This window comes from Thunnus maccoyii, chromosome 17, assembly GCF_910596095.1.
Source record: "Thunnus maccoyii chromosome 17, fThuMac1.1, whole genome shotgun sequence".
NCBI classification, from domain to species: domain Eukaryota; kingdom Metazoa; phylum Chordata; class Actinopteri; order Scombriformes; family Scombridae; genus Thunnus; species Thunnus maccoyii.
Window position 1 is genome coordinate 22,757,529 of NC_056549.1, and position 19,644 is coordinate 22,777,172.

Genomic DNA, 19,644 nt, shown 5'->3' on the forward strand with positions numbered 1-19,644 from the left:
ATTTGACCAACAGTTTAGGTTATAATCAAATGTACTTCTGACTAGTAAATGTTAGCATGCTAGCAGACCAAACTAAGGTGAACATGGTAAATATTATACCTGTTAAAGGGCTGGTATTGTGGAAAACAAGAAAAAATATCATTGGGATGGATTAGGGTGATGGTGGGTCCTCCTGTGCTGTAAAATTACTCAGTTCTATCTCCTCTGTCTTTTTAAGTTATTTGAAATTTTGAAATTCATGGCTCAAGAGCAAGCAGTGTTGAGGTGGAGCCTGTTACTACCTCACACCAGAAAGTCAAATCAAATATGCAGGAAGCTTCAGCATGAGCTGTGAAAAGTGCCCTGAGATAATTTCTGTTGTGATTTGGTGCTATATAAACAAAATTGAATTGAATTGAATTAAATACCGCAAATGGACAATAATGAGCCATACTTATAATAAACAACCACCACACTTATGGGTGATTTAATGTTGCAGCAAAATCAACATGACAAAGTCAAGCACACAATTTCACCTAATCAATTATTAATTTAGTCATTTCAAGAATGTGTGAGTATAACATCATAGCACAAATATACAGTATATTTCTTTTAGGTGTTCCATTCATGAAAACAGAGTAAGGCAACGGGCAAATTAGGTCAAATAGCCTTTAAACAATAAACGGTCACATGGCAAAACAAAAATAAAGAAAAATCAATTTACCACTAAAAATGAGTTTTACACACAATGAACATTTGAGAGTAGGCTAAATCATCTTTCTTTGAACATGTGATTATATGTGTCCCTAAAATACACTCTGAGCAGACATCCAGCACCTTACCTGTGCATTTTCCACAGACAGTTTCCCTGCATTTCAGGCACTTGGCGAAGGTTTTCTTGCAGGTCATTCTCCTCTGCTCTTTTTATAATTTAATTATGACTTGACATAGTTGTAAGATCACACACTCCAACAAATGCTGCTGCCTAGCAACTTTGAATGTGTGAACATAAATCGCACAGAAATAAATGCATTTCATCTACAGGTAAATTTTACCTGGTGACAGTTATAGGTATAAATGCCTGTGATTCATCTTCACTATTTTTAACAATAGGGGACACTGCACAACATTAATTTTGGAAAAGTCAAAGACTGGGGGACATGCAATTTTTTTAAAACATAGTAACATACAATTGAAAAACCGTCATGGGTAAATTTTACCCCATGGCAGTTCTAGTGTTAATATTGCTGATTTTATGTAAATAGCTTCCAAAGCAGCCTGTTAGAGGACAGAGGGGGATCTGGGCTGTAAGGAAATCTGGATTTAGAGAAATCTAAACAACTTTTGGTGAATAAAATGTCACAGATATGTTTAAAGTAGACTCAGTATTTATAAAAATTGGTCAAAAAAGGCATAATACCAGATCTTTAAACATTGACATGTTAGCATGCTAAAGTTAGTGTTTAGCGCAAAATACAAGCTGCACAGAGCTGCTAGCATGGCTCTCATTCTTATTCATCTGTATTTTACCTTGACTGCTGTGGAGTAAACCTGGTCTGTATAACAAAATCAAAACTATTTTTGCTACGACAGTTTGAATTCTGAAATATACACACAGCCACATCAAATGTTAGCCTCTGGTGAAAGAGGTATCCAGATCCTTTACATGAGTAAAAGTAGAAATACTGTAGACTAAAAATACTCCATTACAAGTAAAAGTGCTGAATTCCAAATACTTAAGTAAAAGTATGGAAGTATTACCAGAAAAATGTATTTAAAATATCAAAAGTACTCATTCTGCAGACTGGCTTCTTTAAGGGTGTTATATTATTATAGTATATTGTATTGTTTGTTTTTATTACCAACAAATACATGTAAGATCATTTTTCTGTTGTAGTTCATCAACATGGAGCCAATTTTAGACACTTTGGGTAGATTACTAGAAATACTGTACTGCATCATATTAATTACAAGTGTATCTTATGTTTTATAATGATAATAGTCATCATAATAATATATTTATCTATATAGCACCAGTCACACACTAATGCAGCTCAAAGTGCATAACACATTTTAAAAAGAGAAGAGCAGACAGTTGAAACAACAGTTAGATTACTTAAATTTATTATCTTATGTAAAATCTTGATCTGAAAAGTGACTAATAACCATAAGTGACAAATAAATGTAGTGGAGTAAAAAGTAGCCTGCAATATTTCCCTCTGAAAAAAGTGGAGTAGAAGTACAAAGTAGCAAAAAATGGAAATACTCAAGAAAAGTACAAGTACTTCAAATGTACTTACTCACTTAATAAACTTAGTAGTATTCCACCACTGCCTCTGATTCCAGACTTATTCTTTAAGAATTCTTCTTTCTGAATTTTGTTGAATGTTACAGCAGTGTTGTTTTGTCAAGCCACATCATATGATGGTGGCTAAAATGTGATTTAAATTCTTTAGACTACTGCTGCACAACAACATTTACCAAGATTTACCAAAATCTAATTATACTTCCATCAAACTGACTGGAAGAATTTTGTTTGGATGTTGTTCATACATACCAACAGCACAGTTTGAATTTCTCATACTTTGGTTTATTTTCATTTGTATCTCCAAGAATTGGTATGTTTGGGTTGGTACGTACAGCTGCACTCTGATTCTTGGATTTGCTAAAACAGAAACAGCCACCGGGCATTTTCATTTCTGTGGCTGTCTGGGGAAAGAGTCAGCCATGATTTTGTACAAGGTAATTACAGTTAACTTCCAAAATAAAGGAAACAGCAACATTAAGGGTGTTGGACCACTATGATCTACCTCAATGTGACTTGGCATGGAGTGTTTTGCTTGTAATTGTGGAACACGGTGTTTCCATGGCCACTGTTTACATTTTCATCCCTATCAATGACCATACTGAGAAGATTCCACCTCCGACAGGATAGAAATGCTTCAGGTGATGAAGGCAATCACTCAGAATTGCTTTGTATTTTTTGGCATTTACATTGCCCGCTAAGGGTGTCTAAAATGTGCCAGGAAATTTTCCTCCTTCATAACATAACAGAGCAGCCAGAATCACTCACTTACACTTGTGAAATGAATGATGTTGTGAAAAGGAAGTGCAGGATCAAGAGTGCACAACTGCCTTCTGTGGTGACAGACAACATTCACTCAATAAAGACCTTCATATAATATATTATATAAGATAAAATGGCTTGTAGTAAAGGTAGTTTTTTGATAATGGTCATGCAAAGAAAGAAAGAGCTTTCACAGTAGACTTCCACCATTTTAATGTAATATTTAAATACTACGGATCTTCATCAAGTCTTTGTTTTTTTGGTTTTTTTTTCCATTTTTTCCATTTATCACCTTACACAAAATGTGTGACCATGAGGACTGGTTCCAAAACCTTCATCAGATTAAGAAAAATCTTTCCTGCTGTGGTATTTATGTGCTGTATGTACTACATGCTCATGCTTCAGTGTACAAATTGTAGCAGATTTACATTTGCAGAAATCCATTTTCTCACTCTGTTTGTGGTTGAGTGAGATTGTCTTTGAGCAGGTGTGTCACATATATTTCCAAAGCAAAATACTGCTGACAGCAAACTATTTTTTTGTTTGTGCTCAAACAAATTCATAAGGCCTAAACTGCCAATATCCGTCCATAATTTATACACTGCTCAAGGCCCTGCGGTGAAGAGAATTTGATGACTGTAAAACTCAGTGACTTAGAGGTCAATTCATGAATTATTCAGTTCCAAGCGAAACAAAAATAAATTCACATTCAAAAAGCAAACTCAATTGAAAGCAAAATGGATTTTATTCATTTGGTTATTTCCTTTTTCAATAACATGTACTGTACATGTCAGCTTTTTGTTGCATGCTGTCATGCACAATTATTCTGTAGCGAAACCATACCTGACTCATAGGGAAAGTATTGTCATACCCTGTTAAAACAGGTTTAACCTAATAAGCAATCCTGACACTCTTCAGGTGTTTAAATACTGAACTCTACCACAATTAACCGCCAAAGATCCCTACTTTTTTTTAGATGATAAAAAGACCAGTGGACTCGAGAGGTGAACTGCATGTCTCTTCTGTGACTTTGTTTCTGTTGCAAGGAAAGTAAGAACTGAAGAAAAGATTTTTTAAAAAACAGACCACATCGAAGATGCAAGGGGCTAAAACAAGAAAACATTCTGTTTTCTCGGCTGCATGTTAATTCAGTTGTGTAACTTGTTTGCTCCTGTTTCCTTTTTTAAGGAACATTGCTTCGGGATCGGATCATTTGACTGTGAAACACAAAAAAGTAGATGGTCTGTATGAAGTCCTGTCAAAGGCAGAAATTCACGTTGTCTCACTTACTGGTGTTTTATTTCATATTCATTTCATGCAACATTTTGGTTTTAACAACCTTCATCAGGTGTCATCAGAAAACGAGACAGCGTGCAGGAGTTTTTCACTTTCTCACATTCAGGTGTACATAAGTATAGTTTTTAATTGTTTTGACAGCAGCCGCCTCTTCTCAAAGGTTTTCAGAGAGGAAAAGCAAGATGGCTGGTTGCATCATTTTGATTGATTTACAAACTTGACAACTTTTGTCCAATGGGTCACTGTGGATTCAGATCAAACAAAAAATATGGCTCTGAATTATATGTTACATCTTACTTCTTTAGAAACCAAAAATCTTTAATTTCCCAGTTAAGAACTGGTATTCTTCCTCTGGCTAATAAGGCTGGCAGATTCAAAACAATTCAGAAGGAAAATTATTTGTGTGATTGGGAGAAGTGAAAAGTAAGTCCTATTTTCTTCTGTATTGTACGTACTATGATGACTTAAGAGTGTCAGTTTTTCATGAAATGGCTCAGTTCAGATCAGTAGTTTATCGATTGTTGATGTACAGATGATCAAAAGTGGGAATATTTGGGGTTTTTTTGGTTTGTCTTTAGGTCTGCTAACTTTGAATATTTTTTAACTTTAAACATGTGAAAAATAAAGCAGATAGTCATCATCATCAATTCATCTTTATTTTGATTTCTTCAATAGCAAAAATTGGGTCTTTAGTTTTGGACTCTTTGTGGTGTCATTTGAAAACATATGCACTGATTCTGCATCTGGTTTGTATTCATTTATGATATTACATAAGGCCATGGAAGCTGGACTTAGTTGTGCATGACACAATGAAAAAACCACATCATTCATTTATCATGTCAAACCAAACAAACAGCAATTGCAGATATCCACTGTTACACAAGGCCATTTGAAAGGAATGAATAATTGCTTTGGACACTGACAGCAGGATCCAGCATATATAAACATCTCAGTGTCACTCTTTGTCACACTGTCTTCTCTTCTTCTCTTTCACATGGTGTCTTTGTTTCTTGTTAAGGCTGGCAGCTTTCACACATTAAAATACTAATGAATACACATAGCACAGGGTGGGCGACTGGGTTGTTACTGTAACTCAATAGTTAAAGGATGGGTTCACAGTTTTTAAAGTCTGTCTTAACACAACAGTCAGGTGCCCATATGAACATTGAAACAGGTTTTTCTTGCCATAATTATCCCTCCTATTCAAACTCGCCATTAGATGAACTGGCTCTGAGAGAATTTCTGATAAATACAGCAGTGTGTTGGTCCTTCAGCAGCAAATGTTAAGCGAGCCTCAAAAAACTCAGGAGTCTTCTTTGACAAACACATGGACTTTGAGCTGCATGTAAAGAAAGTGGTCCAATCCTGTTTCTTTCAACTAAGAAACATTTTCAAAATCAAGATCTGGAAAAAATCATCAATGTTTTTGTGTCCTCCTGTCTTGATTATTGCCTTGCACTGTTCACCACCCTGAGTTGCTCTTCTGTGTCTCAGCTCCATTTGGTCAAACATGCAGCCTCTAGACTTTTAACCAAGACACGACATAGGTCATATGGGCACCTGACTGTTGTTTTAAGACACGCTTGAAAAATTGTGAACCTTTCCTTTAACTCAATAGCTAAAGTCGCAGCACACCTGCGTTACACACTACAGCACACTGGGTGGCGCCACAGTGCACTAATGTGTGTCTTATGTGACTTAATGTCCAGCAGTCGTCGCCAAAACTCCGGTTTTCTTTGCCAAAATCAATCCCACAATCCCCACACACCGGCGGTGTATTCATTTGAATGGTCAAAACTCAGAGACGCTAGCAAACCTGCAGACAGTAGTTGTTATTGAGTTCAACCAGTTTTTCACATTTGGGATTTTACACACCCGGGGAGACTTCAAGACGTCTGACAGAATGGATCGGTTAGTATTTAACTTATTGCGTAAATCGTTAAAATGATTTCTGAAGCACCATTTATCAAGCCATATGTTCCTTGAGTTGGAAGGCTAGCTAGCCTGTTAGCTCGCACTAGCGGCCCAGCTGGTCAATGTCTACGTCTCCGTGTATACGTGATAGTCGAGCTGTAAGCTAACAGCTACAGATGGCTAACCGTGGCTTTTAAGTTAGCTCGCAAAATGAGCTAGCTCACTTAGCTGAAGGACGTAACAAAATGCAGTGTTGTACTCCAACCATCTGTTGCCTTATTGGTAGCATGTTAGAAAACATGCTAACGCAACTTAAATCAGCAGATAGTGACAGTTATGGCATTATGTTGCAGCTCAGCTAGCTAACGTTAATGCTTGTATCGCAGCAGCCAACGCCTTTGACACTAGGAAAAACAACATATTTATCTCATTTGATTGTTCAGTCTTTGAGAATCACACTGCAGGTTGTGCTCTGTAGCTACATAGCAAGACGTTATTAGGCAACGAAAAGTAATTCTGACTTATTGTCCTTGCTGAAAGCTGAGCTATGAGATTACTAACTTACCAACTTTTCCCCCCACAATTGTTTGTCCAACAGTGTCCTTTATTATGGCAGCTGGTAAGCAATGGGAAGCCTGTAAGGTCAACCAGAATAAAACCAATGGCCTTCTGCGATCTTGCCTGCATCTTTCTGCTGAAAAGAACATGAAGCAGGTACGGAGAACAAATATCATGGCTTATTGTGTAAACAGTTGTCCAGTTTGTCTCTTAAATCCTGATGACTGTGAAGTGACAGTGCAGTGCTGTTGTAGTAGTAGAGCATGTAGTGGTGGCCTCATCCCCTATCCTTTTGTTTTAGGTGGATATTATAAATAAGGAAGAATTAGATAAAGAAAGGTGAGTGTCTGATCCACATCTGTGGGATTCATCTAATCATGATCACTCACTCACTGTCTGTGTCCCACAGATAATCTCTTTCAGTCACTGGACCATTTAAGGCACCTTTCCATAACCATTATCACCATGTCAGCGGCTTTGAATTTAATGGTTTGCCAAGCTAACTCAGCTTTGCGTTTGGACTATGTCGACTTTTCCTCCTCACAGATTTCAAGTGCACAGTCCAGGCAAAGCGAAGCGATTGTCATCTTGCAAGAGGAAGGGTTTCCCATTGGTGGAGGTGGGCTTGAAGCTGCACCGCAAAACATCAGATGTAGGCCGTGCCCGTGACCCCGGCATGGCCAACAAAGAAAATGAGCTGACGTGCTCCGATGATGTGCGGGGCATTCACTACAATGACAACTGCGGGCTCCCTGTGAACTCTGCAGAGGCCTCCAAGATGGCAGGGGCCAGCTCCAAGTACAGCGACTTTACTGAAGTAAGAGACAGAGCAGAGCTGTAGGGTATATTAAAAAAAAGTGCACCTTAATTCTCCTTCTCTGTGTAATGTCAAAGCTTTTGATTCTTTCATGGTTTTGATAAAATTTGCCGCACTGTTGCTGACACTGAATTCCCTCTTTGTCTTTTTGTGTAGCTATCAAAGGACCATGAAGCTATGACTCACGTCCTTTTTGGAAGGAATCTTCGACTAAAAGTAGCCCAAACACTATGGCGAAGAAATGCCAGTGAATTAGTGGCCTATCTAATAAGGTAAAACACCGACCACTTACACTTCCTTATGGTGAATTTTGTCCACTCTTTGAGCACAGGATAATACGTCATCATGTTTTTGGTTTCCCAGAATTCAAGACACAGGGGTGCTGCTTGACTGCTTACCTGTCTTAACAAACAAGTAAGTCTCACCTGGGCGTTACATGATTTCTCCCTTTTGAATGGTTTAGCTTCAACCGTAATGGTTTGACTGCACAATACTGCAGATCTATATTCAATTAAATAATGTAGAATAATCTAACTTATGTTTTGTGGCGTTGCTTTCATGTAAATGTAGGCCATATGAAATGCAACACAGTTTACCAAAGAGGAAAATCCCAGTGTCCTTTATTGCCTCTTTCATATCATATTTTTATATCCACCTCAAAGTATTTAGACATTATGTGATATATAAAAAGCAAAAAAAAGACTTTGAATTTGTGGAACAGACTATATTGTAATACATACACAGGTGTTAGTCAGGGTATGATTTACAGGAAGCATTACATTTCTGTAACTCTTTAACAGCTTGTTTTAATATTTTTGAAGGTTGGTATCTAACAACAATCACAGCAAGTGTGAGGCTGTACTCAACTATTTGAACTCACTTTGCTATCTGCATTTCTCTGTCAGCCCATATTACTAATAACAAGCTTTCTTTCTTTTTTCTTTGTCTGTCTCAGTCTCCAAACTGAAGCACCATGTTTATCACTTGGATGCTGCGTTGACCTCATGCCCCAAGTGAAAGTGATTCTTGCCAGTAAATATGAAGAGTAAGTGTCACTGAGTATCTGCCAAATGTTGACAAATCAAAGGCAAGTAGATTTGCTGTTTTTTAGTCTCAAAGTTGAATCTTCACTCAACCAAGAGACTTCAGCCAGTCTGATCAACTAATGAACTGAACTGAAACCTCACTGAAAGACTAAAACAGCAAAATCATTTGCCTTTTATGAGTTGTAGATAGAGAGAATCTTCATAGACATCTTTTGACAAAATAGTTTTACTAACTGGTATGATTAACCTGTCTTTTTTTAGACACATAATGGTGGGTTTACACTGGGTTCAATCCATCATCAGGAAATGGTGGCCAGAACTTTCAAAGAATGAGAAAAGACTGCGGGACAGTTGTTCAGAAGACAGGTGGGCACTGCATTTTAAATACATTTGTAAACAAAATTCTGACAATAACTTAAAGGGGACATATCATGCTTTTTGTGATTTTCTGTTATTTAAATACTGTTACGATGTGAGATATCTATGTTAAACATAGTCAAAGTCCCAGTGAAAATATGTAAAATGCGTCCTGCAAATGAAAAGCTCGGACTTCGGCCTGCTCTGAACGTTTAGTTTGCAAAGTCACCTTTACTTCCTCCTCATGATGACATCAGATCATTTGTGCACGGCCACAAATGGCCATCTGTTGGTAGCCTTTGTTGTCCACTCACATATTTCAGATCAGATTCAGGCTCAAACATGCACAGATGTATTTGAGAAGTTTCCATTTCGAGTAAAAAGAGAAAAAAGAAATGATTACTACTACTATTGTTTGGTTCTTTTTTAAACTGTAATTATGCAAAGATATTCCAGTAGAGCCCCAGAGTGTAAATATAAACTTGGAAATATGCATGATACTTCCCTTTTAACTGTAACATCTACTTGACTGGAAATGCTGCTGGTCAGTACAATTGAAAACTAAAAACTGTCCTTTTTTAAAGCCTCATTCTATGATGCACTCTGTCCTTCTGTTTGTGTTTCTTATGGATGGGAAATGACCTACTGATACAACTATAGTGTTTTTATGGTGTAAAACATATTTTGAGAAATATTATGACATTTTTTTGGTTATTTATGCTTCCTGTACTTTCTACTAATACTGAACTACACCATAAAAACATACCTGACTGGTGTGTTTAAAGAGTCAGTATTCATGGGGTCAAACCAGATACATTTACATGTTGATTTCACTACTGCAACCTGACTTTTCTCATGACATGTAGTGTACTAACAGCTGTAGTAAGAATCTTTTTTTAAATAGTAAATTACAAAATGGCACAAAAGCTTTGTTTCTCCTGGTTTGCAGTGGCTGGTAATTGTACCCACTTGTGCTTGCTTGTAAACAAAGGAGATGAATGTTGTTGTTTTTTTAGCATAATTGTACCCACTTTAAAACCTTTGTCTGCCATAAATGTGGACTAGAATATTAAATCTCATAATGTGTATAAGAAGATGTTGCATAAAGAACTGTGACAAGTAAAGAAGGAGAGATAATTCTTCATTCAAAGATGTGTATCAGGTGTAGTAATTTAATGTAAAGCTTTTGAGTTTATGAGTCCAGCTTTAGAAGATATTTGTTAAAAGATCATCATATACATTTCTGATGGCAGTTGTGATTCATTTGTATTAGGAGAGTAGGGGTGGAAGAGAGAGTGGGTTGGGGGTCCCATGTGCACACATGCTGTTATGGTAATGTTTGTATGTGCATTGCAGGAATATTGAAGTCATGAAGCAGCGGCTGAAGGACTTGTGGAAGGATGGAGCCAGGTTGTGTTTGGTTCCAGGATCTACGGGAGAACTGGCAAAGGTGAGAAGATGCCATTATTGCAGTAGTTATTAGGAATTTTATAATGATAGTAAAGCTGAAAAGATGTTGGTGTAGATTGTTATAGAAGTCTAGAAGAGTTGCAAATGATTGATGACAAAATGTAATTTTAATTGCCATGTATCAAAATTTAAATATAGGGGGAACATGATAATGTCTTTGTTCAGATGCTCAGTGTCAACTTTAGATGCAAGTCTAAGTTACTTGTTTGATGGTCTTGTGAAATGAAAAATGCATGTTATGTATAATTTATCTTATCCAAAAGAAACAGAATTAAAACAATTGCAATAATTCAGTTAATTCATAAATAAAAAAGTTAATTCATTACCTCCATGCAAAAGTTTCCAAAAGAACACTTTGTCTAGTAGCGTTAACAGACTGCACACGCTTTCTGCTGTCTTTTCCGACTTCTTGTTGATTTTGGGAGGACACAGCCAACCACTCCCATCCTAAAAAAAAAAACCTCTGCAAGCTAAATGGCATTAGCAGTTGTAACATGGGTTGCAAGTCTGTATTGTGGTTGTGGTTCATTTGTTTTCCGTCTTCACATCCTGTTTCATGCATCAAACCATGAGACAAAAATTATGATCTCAGGGCCATTCATGAGACCTGTTAAAGGAAACAATTTTACTAATTTAACGTTTCAAATAATAGTTGCAGAAAGCAAAATTTACACTTTTTTATAGTTGGTATGTACAGAGTAATCCTGTGTCTTGTGCTGTGTGTAATGGAAAAAAACATTGAATTTAAGTGCAGAAACATCTCGGGACTGTGATTTATTCATTGTGTTTATGTAAAACTGAATTTATTTTAATGCATGCAGGATGTTTCACTAGCTGTGAAGAAAACTAACGCAATGTTCCCTTCATGTTGCAGGCCATCGAGGCTTATCTCTCACAGCTGCCCTGACAGTTGTCAATGTAGCACTCTGAGGATGTGACCACTACTGCCGGATCATGGCTGTGTTGTGAACTGATAATGATGCCAGAGAAATGGACTGGTTCATTCTGCCCCTCAAACTCAAACCTCTTAACTGGGACTGAATGTGACACTTCAGACTCCTTAGTTAAAGCTGGAGACACTTAAGAAGGGGCCAGGAGAGCTTTTCTGCAAAAAAAAAAAACAAAAACAAAAAAACACAGCAAATGACTGCTTCACATTGAAGTGGACCGTCTTGTGAAGGGGCACATAGCTGACCTCCATGAGACTGGATGTACGTCGCTCTATGAAGTGCCAAGCTCTTTGTCTCTCACTACACCACTCTTTGCCATGGAATGCAAATGCACTTGTGGATGTAATGAATGCTCCGCTGTTTTGATGTTTTATCCTGGGTTCTTTGGAATCAGGAACTTGAATCTGCAGCAGTCTTAAGTTATTAGAGCTCCTCTTGTTTTCATTTTTGCCTCCTTATATGACATTTGACTGTATAATGTAAAATGTAAAAACAAGTGATTCTTTTAATCTTCTTTTAAATAAATTTGATAAAAATCTAAATTCTTTTATGTTCTTATTGTGTTGTTCATACATAGAAAGAAACATGTAAACAGTAAACATGATTTATTGTCACAGTGTTGGCTAGTATATTATATTGTAGCAAAGAAAAGCCTAATTAATTTATTAAGGGGAGATTAAAATGGTTTACATAAATTAGATTATGGCACTTATTACTTAAAATGTTTTGTCAATGATACATACATACATAACATAATTGTATTTAGGTAATGGCTATTCCCCAGTGAACTTGTTCACTAAGTCTTCCAAGGCGGTCAAACAGGTTTTTTGGGTTAACTTGTTTGTAGTCTGTATTTTTTTTTTTTTTTTGTCAAAACTTTATTAATTAATTAATTTTAATACAAGTACTAAATAGTGTAAATGGAGGGCGCACACACAAGTCTTAGGAAATGACGAGAACAGGAAAGCAGTAGAAAAATAATAATAAAAGCCGCATTTAATTATATTGTACATTGTTTTTATGTAATCTTAGTTGATCAAACACGTGAAATTTTGAAGGAAACAAGCAAACAATCCCAAAACGGCGATTTCGTAATAGAAAACATGTCCAACTGATTCATTTAGAATAATATTAATGTTGGGTCTTTACATTCAAATTATAGTATGGCATCTTTAACAGACAGCTTCAAAATGTATTTATAATGCTGTAAACAACGCCAAAGTTTTTGTTTTGTTTTGAAAGAGAAAAGACAAATTCATTTAAAGAGGAAGTAAAACAACCGAAGTGTCATTGTCGGTTTGTACAATAAAGTTTCGGTCTTTTGACGTGACGTCATTTCTCCGCAGAGACAGCTGAGTCTTCCGCTGCTTCTCCAAACTGCTCTTGGATACATGTCGACGCACATATAGTTAGACTAGATTTTAAGTTAAATAACAAAGGCAGGCGACATGTTGCACAGGGAAAAGCTGCCGCTGTTGTGGGTTTTCATGCAGGCTGTGCTCGTCGTGGTGCGGTGTTTCACCGACATGGACACGGGGCCTGGCGCAGGAGTATCCACACAGACCAACGGAGATCGCTTCAAAATCGAGGGGAGAGCGATAGTCCCGGGTGTGAAAACACAAGACTGGGTTTCCTCAGCTCGGGTCTTAGTGGAAGGAGAAGAATATGTGGGCTTTTTGAGGTGAGAAACATCCACAGTTATACTGTTTACCCGGGCTAACTAGCATTAGCATAGCCAGCTAAGCTAAACGTTTGCCTGAGCTGCTATTGCTAGCAGCTGGCAGGTCCTGACTCTTTTTAGTAATTAACAGCTTAACAATCGTGGATGTAACTAACTTCTGCCAACTGAGATAACAACACCGCTATTTCATTATTACTGACCTGTCACTTAATTTAACCGTTAATTTCCTTTAAGGCTCGTTAGGTAACGTCAGCTGAGCCGGTTATCATAACAAACCTTAGCCATAACAAGCCAATCTGTTGTTGCTGTCATAACAACAGATAAGTCACAGATTTCCTACAAAACAAATAAACAAGAATTTACATTTTATCAGTTTCATACTACTCTTACTGCAATGGGAAGAAGTAAAAATACCAATATATCAATGTAGCTAATAATACTCCATTACAGATAAAAGTCCTGCATGAAAAATCCTACATAGGTAAAAGAACATAAGTATTATGAGCTTGATGTAGTTCAAGTATTGCAGTAAAAGTAGTGGTTTGGTCCCTCTGACTGATATATTATTATATATGACATGGTAGATTATTAATATTGAAGCATCAGTGTTAGAGCAGCATGTTACTGTTGTAGCTGCTGGAGGTGGAGCTAGTTTGAGCTATTTTATATACAGTTAACTAGTTTAGTCCAGTGGTTCCCAACCTAGGGGTTGGGCCCCTCTAAAGGGTCACCATATAAATCTGAGGGGTCGTGAGATGATTAATGGGAGAGGAAAGAAGAAAAGACAATGTTCTGATACACAAATCTGTTTTTCAGTTTTTGGACTTTTTCTCTAATCTTTGATTTTTGGTGAAGTATTGGATCATTTGAACATTTATTGAAATGAAACCATGTGAGAAGTTTAGAGGGAAAAATCACTATTTGGTGGAGCTGTTAACAACTCATAGACATCTGAAATGTGACCCGACTACACACTGCTTTTTGTAAGACGTCAAAAGCCAAAAAGGTTGGAAACCACTGGTTTCATCTTTAACAATGTGTTGTATTTTAAAAGCTTGTTATATTATCAATTGTGTCAAATCTTCATCTGAAAAGTAACTAAAGCTGTCAAATAAATGTGGTGGAGTAGAAAGTACAATTTCTCCCCCTGAAATGTATAAAGTAGCATCAAATAGAAATACTCAAGTGGAGTACAAGTACCTCAAAATTTTATTTAAGTACAGTACATGAGTAAATGTACTTAGATGCTTTCCACCACTGCCCTTATGATATGTGGGATGATGTATTTATTCAGATCAAATTTAACATTATTATGAACTGTTCTCCTCACTAAATACCCCTTCAGTCCACACAGTCACTCATGCACACATCCGTAGCACACATAATTTACATAATGCACAGTAGTGAACCTAGTTTGACTCACCAGATGTAGACTGTGGGTATAAGCCTGTCACTGGCCAACAATTTCAGTCGCCATTCTCCTCCCCTTCCGCTATCTCCATGTTACTGTTTTCAAAATCCTCATCCCCATCCCAACCAACAGTCCACAACCCAAAGATATTCTGTTTACTATCATAAAAGACTAAAGAAACTAGAAAATATTCACATTTAAGAAGCTGGAATCAGAGAATTTGGACTTTTTTCCTTTTAAAAAAAAAAAAAAAAAAAAGTACAAAATTGTTGGCAGTGAATCCATTAATCGACTAATCCTTGCAGCTCTACATGTTTCATATGGTAAGCTGTTAAAAGCATTATAGATGTCTGGGAAAACAATGAGGTCTTTATTTCATTGTAGCAGTTTGACAGAAGTTGATGGAGATTGCCTTTTTAAGAAAAAATCTGTATGAAAATAACCTAACCTCTTTTCTCAGCCAAGACCTCATCTCAGCCCTAACAAAGGTCAATAAGTTGATTTGTTAAGCCTCTATAAGTACAGACAGGTGTGGCAGTAAAATATATATTTTTTTAACCTTCACTAATTTTATTGTGTTACAATCTCTTGTTCCAGAACTGATGGCAGTTTTGCTGTAAATGACGTCCCTTCAGGATCTTACGTTGTGGAAATCGTTACCCCGACTTATAGATTCGAACCAGTGCGTGTTGATATCACATCCAAGGGGAAAATGAGGTAAGATCTTACTGTTGGCAAACATATGTAAATAATGTGGCATGTCACATGAATCATCCTGCTACGTTCATCAATGTAAGTTAAGCTTAAGTAACCATGTGTCATTTTATAGAGCGCGTCTTGTGAACTACATCAAGACTTCAGAAGTAATCCGCCAGCCGTATCCTCTCCAAATCAGAGCTAGCGGCCCTCACAGCTACTTCATGAAGAGGGAAACCTGGGGCTGGACAGACTTCCTTATGAATCCAATGGTAAAAAAAAATAAATAAGTAGCTGAGTGCACACCACACAGATGCTTTTGTTAAGATTAGTCTTGTGCTTCTGGCTCTGTTGTTTAATTTATTGTCTTTGTTGCTCCTGCAGGTTATGATGATGGTTCTGCCCCTGCTGATCATTGTTCTGCTGCCCAAGGTTGTCAACACCAATGACCCAGAGATGAGAAAGGTAAAAAAAAAAAATCCATAAGAGCGTGGGGTATAAATGAAGTGTCATGTGATGTCTCTGAATTGTAGATGATTCATTCTGATCAGTTTAATACAGAATTTAACATTTGGCACTTAATATATATCAGTAGTCAAAGGAATACTTGTATTAAATCCATGATATGTGAGCATATCATAACTGTGAGAGATGTGTGTGAAATCCATTTTGTGATGGATTTTTAAAAACGGTTAGGATGATCGGTCTGTCCTTAGCCTTCAGTTCATGACAGCTGTTTGTATTTACTGCCATCTTCACAGGAAATGGAGCAGTCCATGAACATGCTGAACCCCAACCCTGAACTTCCAGACGTCTCCGAGCTCATGACCAAACTCTTCTCTGGCTCTAAGGGCTCCAGCAAGGCAGGCAGCAGCAGCAAGGGCACCAGGCCAGCTGCCAAGCGGAGGTAGTACTGTAAACGCCTCCTTAATCTGCATAAAGAAGCACCAGTTATGCCATGGAAGCAAGATTTTTAAGTGTCAATTTTTTTTTTTTCTTCTGGGTCTATTGTACAGTTTTCTTTATTAACAGATGTTCTGAGTGCATCTTGATTCCTTATATACTATTGGAAACCAAGCAAAAATAATTTTTTTTTTTTTTTTCATACTGCACTGATAGAAAACTTAAAAACTCTGCAAACGCTGTTTTTCTTCATTTGCTCTTCTACTTCACTCTTTTCTGTGCTAACCCTCCGGTGTGCATTTCCACTGCTGCTAATTCCACTACCTGAAAGATAACATATATACATATTCAGAGTTTTTGTTTTTGGGGTTTCAGTAATACGACTGTGAATGAAGATAAATTGAATTTTAAGACTTATAAATTCTTATTTAAAAATCATAGATAAATAAATTGCAATGGTATATAACAACTGTGTTTTTATTTCAAACTGTCTTATTTGTTTGAAAGTGAGCACATGGCCTTCTCGTTTTTTTGAATTACTGTGTGGTGTACTGCATGGCCAGAATTCACATACTGTACATATGTGCCTAAGGTGTATATATTGATATGGTAATGTCTGGCGGTTCAAAGAATGAAAGAGCTGTGTGGTTACTTTCAGGATCTCTAGAAAGTGTAACTGGCTTTACTTTAAATAAAGCGGGCAGTAAAGTCCTTATTAAAGTCAATAATAAAATGTGTTTGTGGTAAATGTCATCAGTTGATCATAAATCATCTCATCATCTCATAGTTGCTGACAGGACTGATTGAATGAATAATTGTTCAGTAATTGTGTTTGACAAAATAATTCCAACTCATGGTCCACATACTGGCTTTTTTAAGAGCTTTCAGCAAATGTCATCAGCTGATGAAGACTGTGTGATATGATTGAAGCTCTAGGAAAAGCTAGTAAGTGCACCTTGAGTTTGGATTGTTTTGTCAAACCATTGTTTCTAACATAAGGAATGAAATTTGATGCTTTAAAGGGGACATATGATGCATATTTCCAGGTCTGCATTTATATTCTGGGCCTCTATTTGAATATTGTTGCATGATTTATAGTTTACAAAGCTCCTTATTTATCTTACTGACCCTTTATGCAGCCCCTCAGTTCAGCCTCTGGCTGAAACAAAAATCACAAAAGTCACGATATGTCCCCTTTAAGGCAGTGGTAAATAAATCAGAGGGTCCACAAGACATTTAAAGAGACAAGACGGATAAAGTGTCTCTTTTTCTCACTTTCTTTTGAGATAATGGATATTTTCAGAGAGCATGCATGTCCAAAAAACCCCAAAAAACTTAACAGGTACTGGATCAAAAAACAAGCTCAAGACAGAAGTCACCCAAAAGATCTGCACATTGCTCAGTAGATCTACTGAACAGATTAACAGAGATCTTTGCCGGGCACATTGAGGCCTTAATCTGTGATGAGGTGTCACAAGCTTAAATACTGTAGCTTGATTTTAGGGGGTCACAAGCAAAAAGGTTGAGAGCTACAGCTCTAAGGGGACAAGGCTGGCAGTACTCTATAGTTTTGGTCAAGAAATCCACTTAAAAGACCAAAACCATCAATTCATTAGTTGGTCTCTCAATACTTGATAAACTACCTGAGCTTGTCGGTGGCTCTGTCTGTTTTAGAGATGCAAAGATTAGTCAATTTGTCCATTGACAGAACATTAATCAGCAACTATTTTGTTAATCAATTAATTGTTTTGATTAGCTTTTAAAGGAAAAATATCCAAATTCTCTGATGCCAGCTTTTCAAAAATGTGAATATTTTCAGATGTCTTTAGTCTTCCATGATAATAATGGGTTATAGACTGTTGATCATGACAAAAGAAGACATTTGAGGATGTCACCTTGAGCTTTGGGGAACCGTGATTGATATTTTTCACCATTTTCGGACATTTTATAGACCAAATGATTAATTGATAAAATAATTGACAGATTAATTGATAATGAAAATTGTCGTTAGTTTATCTGATACCCACTAAAGACATAAATCTAAAAAAAAAAAACAGGTCATCAATATATACTTTAATTTTTTTTAAAAATGGCAAACATTTTTACTAAAAATGCTAGGTACTGTAGTTTTTACTGAATGTTGCATTGGTTGGGGACTATTTTCAGCTGTGTATTTGGTGAACTAGAGAGTGTTTAAGGCAGCAGGATGGTGTCTGTGGGAATGACTATAGTGCCCATGTTACTTGCAATAAGAGAACATGTCTCTCAGTGTAACTGTGTTTTATTAACGTGTTTTTATTGGTTTTTGGACAACAATGGAGCTCTATGGCACAGAAGAATAAGATATACAGTATCAGACTTTGGCTCAGTTAGTTTTGGTCTTTTCATGGGTTATAAAGTATAGAACATCACCCACCTTTTCCTCTAATAATAGAGTGCATCAGACTGAAGAGACCTGTCATGCAGAACAACTGCACTAACATCTTGAGTCTTGGGACCAATGAGAGCTCTGTTCACCTCTGGGAGGAGGTCCCTGCACACATTCTCCATGACATGTTTGTTTTATTGGTCAACTACTGCAGCAGGTCAATGATTTGCATCATTTCTCAAAAAGGAATTATACAAGTACAAATCAGATCAAATTAAACTCATTTCATGTTGAAAAGGTTCATGCCAACGATGAAATTCTGCATTTGAGTTTGTATTTCACTGTTCATATTAGTACACACAGACTCACTTTTCACAAAACTGCACAGACAGACAATGAGCACAGGTTCATTCACAAAGCACTTTTGCCTCTGAGCAGAACAAAAGGCACAGAGTTTAGGGCGATACATTTGACATTACATCTTAAAAGGACATAAAAGTGCAATAATTTACAACAGCATCACTCATCCATCAGAGAGACATGGTGGTAGTTCATTATGTAAAGTTTAACTTTAAATACCATGTGTCTTGAACTTAACACCTGACATTTAATTCAGTTTTTTTTTTTTTACAGTTATATGAATATTGACAAGAGCAGAGGTGTGATCCATAAACAATCTCATATGTCATATTATCACTGTGAAACTAATGCAGCTGTAAATGCACAGAAATGTACAGATTAGCCCTTGAACACAAGATCAATTGCAACTGGCAAGATAGAAAAACAAAAGATAAAACATTAAGTAAACACTGATACACACTAAGCAATTTACATATTTTTAAAGTGTAAAATGCAATAGAATCAACAAAATGTGTCCTTCATACAATAAATAACTGTCAAATGTGTAAGTCTACAGTATGTCCTTTATATACAGTGCAAGTGAGCAATAGAATAAAAGAGGATTATGTGAGGTTTAACCTAAAATCATGTATAAATATGTTGCCACCTTCATGTATGGAGGTTGAAGTGTACCACTGGAATAATTAGAGACTTTTAAAGTGTTTAATTATAATATATTATCAACATTGATTGTTGATCAACACTATCATAAATTGGTTAATTAGATGTTCA

The 19,644-nt window shown here is 36.6% G+C and overlaps 2 protein-coding genes across 2 annotated transcripts; both read left to right on the forward strand.

The window, feature by feature from the left end:
* The first annotated feature begins 6,066 nt into the window (after positions 1-6,066).
* On the forward strand, positions 6,067-11,996 carry katnbl1 (katanin p80 subunit B-like 1). Its single transcript, XM_042389540.1, has 10 exons — positions 6,067-6,253; positions 6,855-6,970; positions 7,116-7,153; positions 7,361-7,631; positions 7,788-7,903; positions 7,995-8,045; positions 8,587-8,676; positions 8,939-9,043; positions 10,391-10,484; positions 11,379-11,996. Exons 2-10 carry the CDS (start codon positions 6,866-6,868, stop codon positions 11,409-11,411), a joined length of 903 nt encoding a protein of 300 aa, XP_042245474.1. The 5' UTR covers positions 6,067-6,253; positions 6,855-6,865; the 3' UTR covers positions 11,412-11,996.
* Positions 11,997-12,766: 770 nt separating this feature from the next.
* emc7b (ER membrane protein complex subunit 7b) lies at positions 12,767-16,898 on the forward strand. The gene is made up of 5 exons (XM_042390689.1): positions 12,767-13,135; positions 15,144-15,263; positions 15,376-15,514; positions 15,627-15,707; positions 16,004-16,898. Exons 1-5 carry the CDS (start codon positions 12,903-12,905, stop codon positions 16,151-16,153), a joined length of 723 nt encoding a protein of 240 aa, XP_042246623.1. The 5' UTR covers positions 12,767-12,902; the 3' UTR covers positions 16,154-16,898.
* Positions 16,899-19,644: the final 2,746 nt, after the last annotated feature.